Genomic DNA, 2826 nt, shown 5'->3' on the forward strand with positions numbered 1-2826 from the left:
ATTTGCATATATATGCCGCCACAAATAGAGTACAAGCTTCTGTTATGAATATTATTCAATATTTTAATTTGAATGATGGATTGAAATGAACGCTGTTATTAGAGTAGTTAATCGTTAGCATAAGCGTGGCTAACGCTAATATAATGAGCATTAGAATGAAGTTTCTTTATTAACGATGTAATGCTCCTATAACTTTTATTAGGGTAAAAAAAAAACAGGAGGACATGATGATATTTACTATTTTTACACACCAGAGGCGTTTAAATTAATTGTGAATCTAAAATACGTGTGTTAGAGAATGTACAAATTGTTAACATTGTTTGTGTCATATCAGTCAGAAAAGCAGTTCTGGGCTTTTTTTTTCATTAATTTTTTTAGCTAACTTAGTTGTTATTCTTGGCTGAATAACTCTAGGTTTTCAAAAGCCCTTTAAAATTAAATATGTACACAGTTTGGATTAAATGAAAGTATAGTCAAATTTTTTAATTAGCATGTTTTTGTGTTTTGCTTTGGTACCAAAATTGGTACCGAGAACCGTGGATTTTCACTGGTATTGGTACCGAAAACTGAAATTTTGGTACCGTGGCAACACTACGTTGCTGTGCTATAAGGCACATGCGAGTCGGTGACTGCCGCTATCAGTCAAAAGATTCTGACAAAATGGCGCTCAGAACCGACTTATATAGCAGTCAGCACTACCCCTTTTGGTGGGCTGAAGCACCATTTGTTCGTGCAGCTACATGAACGTTAACAAATCAGGCTTCAGTATTCAGAGTAAACAGGAGTTTCCCCGTAGCGTATAACGCAACTCTCCTTCCCTTATCTCAGGGAACTGAAGTTACGTTAGTAACTGGAGCGTTTCTATTAGGATTCAGGATTCTTTGATGTATAGAAAGTTTAAAAACAGCATTTATTTGTAACAGAAATCTTCTGTAACAATGTAAAAGTCTTTACAGTCAATTTTGATCAATTTAATGCATCCTTTATGAATAAAAGAACAATTTCTTTCATAGAAATCTTGCTGACCTCTTAACTTTTGAACACATATACTCTTAGTGTATGTGTACAAGACAATAACCTCTTTTACAGTAAATTCAGGCCTTGAATAATACTCTAATGATAATGCGTGAAGTTTGTTACAGTATATTTTAAGTTCTAACCTGCCATTTTCTTGAGATTGGAGCCTTCCTTCTCTCTTGCTAATGGAATCCTCCAACGTTTGCTGAAAAGTACACAAAAAAAATGGCAAAAGTCACATAAACAGATTATAGTGACATCCAACTTTTAAGTTAATTCAAACCTTTTAGTTTATATCTTTAGTTAAAATGTCACTCACTCATCTATTCGTTCTGGGTTGCCCCATCTGCGTGCTGGGTCAGTGTCTCCATGGCCAGAGTGCTGTAGACTACCTTTAACAGGAGAAGAAATCAGAGTCGGACCAGACGCAGGAACTGCTGCTGTGAGAGCGGGGGCAGCCAATGCAGGGGGAAACCAGCCAACACTTAAAGTTCTCTGGTTTTGGCCCTTCCACTCACATATTTCCAGCCTACAACACAACAGAAGAGCATAAAAAATACAGAAATCAAAGGGAAGTTATTTTTATAGTTTCTGAGGATCACCACAAAGCCCCATTTTGCATCTCTACTTGTAGTTTACAAATAAATTTAGATGGATAATCTACAGCACCTTTCTTTTTTGACAACTCTTGGTCGGCTTTAATATATGTGCTCTTAATTTGTGCTCCAAAATTCAGTCTATTGTTAAATATTGCATTCAATCTGCTATTGCATATTGCACATGCTAATTATTTAAATTCTATAAAATGTCATTTATATTTACATAAAACTGGACAATGTCATTTGTACCTAGTCATTCTGAATCTGTTATTTAATTTTTAAGTGTGGTTTGCATGAGCATATGAAAAAACACTAAATTGATTGAAATTAATGGTTGAGCTATGAATTGAATGCTACTAAGTCAAAGGGAGGGGAGACGGGTTAACAATTACCCACAATCTTTATCAGAGTCAGAGTCAACAAAGATTTATTTGCAGGACTGTTAACAACTTTTAACAATGCCAATGGTATAAGGTAAGGAAACAGACAATATAGAAAATTAATAAGTTAAAGTCAATTTAAAAAATAAGCAAAAATAAAGACAGAAATAGAAGAAAGAAAAATAAACGTTTTTTTATTATTTTATGTAGATTGCCCTCAAACCCGTCTTACCCATGATCTATTACAGTCACTAGATCATTCGCCTGTAGAGAGAGTTTTCTGGGTTCTGTGAAGTCTTTCATTGCACGAACCTCCATAGGTTGTGCCTGAAAAATATATTAAAAAGAGAGAATTGTGAGAGAAAATACAATTAATGTTATCATTCATTAATTTTAGTACATGTACACAATTAAAGGGGTCATATGATGCGATTTCAAGTTTTCCTTTCTCTTTGGAGTGTTACAAGCCGTTCGTGAATAGATAAGTTGCAAAGACTAAAGTCTCAAACCCAAAGAGATATTCTTTATAAAAGTTAAGACTGGTCCACGCCCTCCTAAAACGCCACCGTTTAAAGACGCTCCCACATGTCTACGTCACGATGTGGGACGATTTGCATAACGCCGCCTAAATGTTCACGCAAAGAAAGAAGGCGTAACTTTATTGTTGCTGCCACCGCCGCCGCCATGTTGTGTAGGCGCTGTGTGTTTTGTTGCGAAAGCGAAAATACTTTGTTTGGCCTTCCAAAAGAGGACGCGACTAGATATCAGTGGTTAAGTTGTATTTACAACACTGTTCCAGAACAGTTCAACCCAAATATTCAGATGTGTGC

General features: G+C 35.7%; 1 protein-coding gene across 2 annotated transcripts in view; it reads right to left on the bottom strand.

Moving 5' to 3' along the window:
- The window catches only part of LOC107687033 (activated CDC42 kinase 1-like), a 17952-nt gene that overhangs the window by 4839 nt on the left and 10287 nt on the right, over window positions 1-2826 (bottom strand). For both annotated transcript variants that reach the window (XM_016484170.1, XM_016484171.1), the window contains exons 9-11: window positions 2229-2323; window positions 1337-1546; window positions 1161-1222 (exon numbers count right to left, since the gene is read on the bottom strand). In XM_016484170.1, the coding sequence (XP_016339656.1) occupies window positions 1161-1222; window positions 1337-1546; window positions 2229-2323 (367 nt within the window). The remainder of the gene's footprint in view (window positions 1-1160; window positions 1223-1336; window positions 1547-2228; window positions 2324-2826) is intronic.

Source organism: Sinocyclocheilus anshuiensis, unplaced genomic scaffold (genome assembly GCF_001515605.1).
Source record: "Sinocyclocheilus anshuiensis isolate Anshui unplaced genomic scaffold, SAMN03320099.WGS_v1.1 scaffold2054, whole genome shotgun sequence".
NCBI lineage: Eukaryota > Metazoa > Chordata > Actinopteri > Cypriniformes > Cyprinidae > Sinocyclocheilus > Sinocyclocheilus anshuiensis.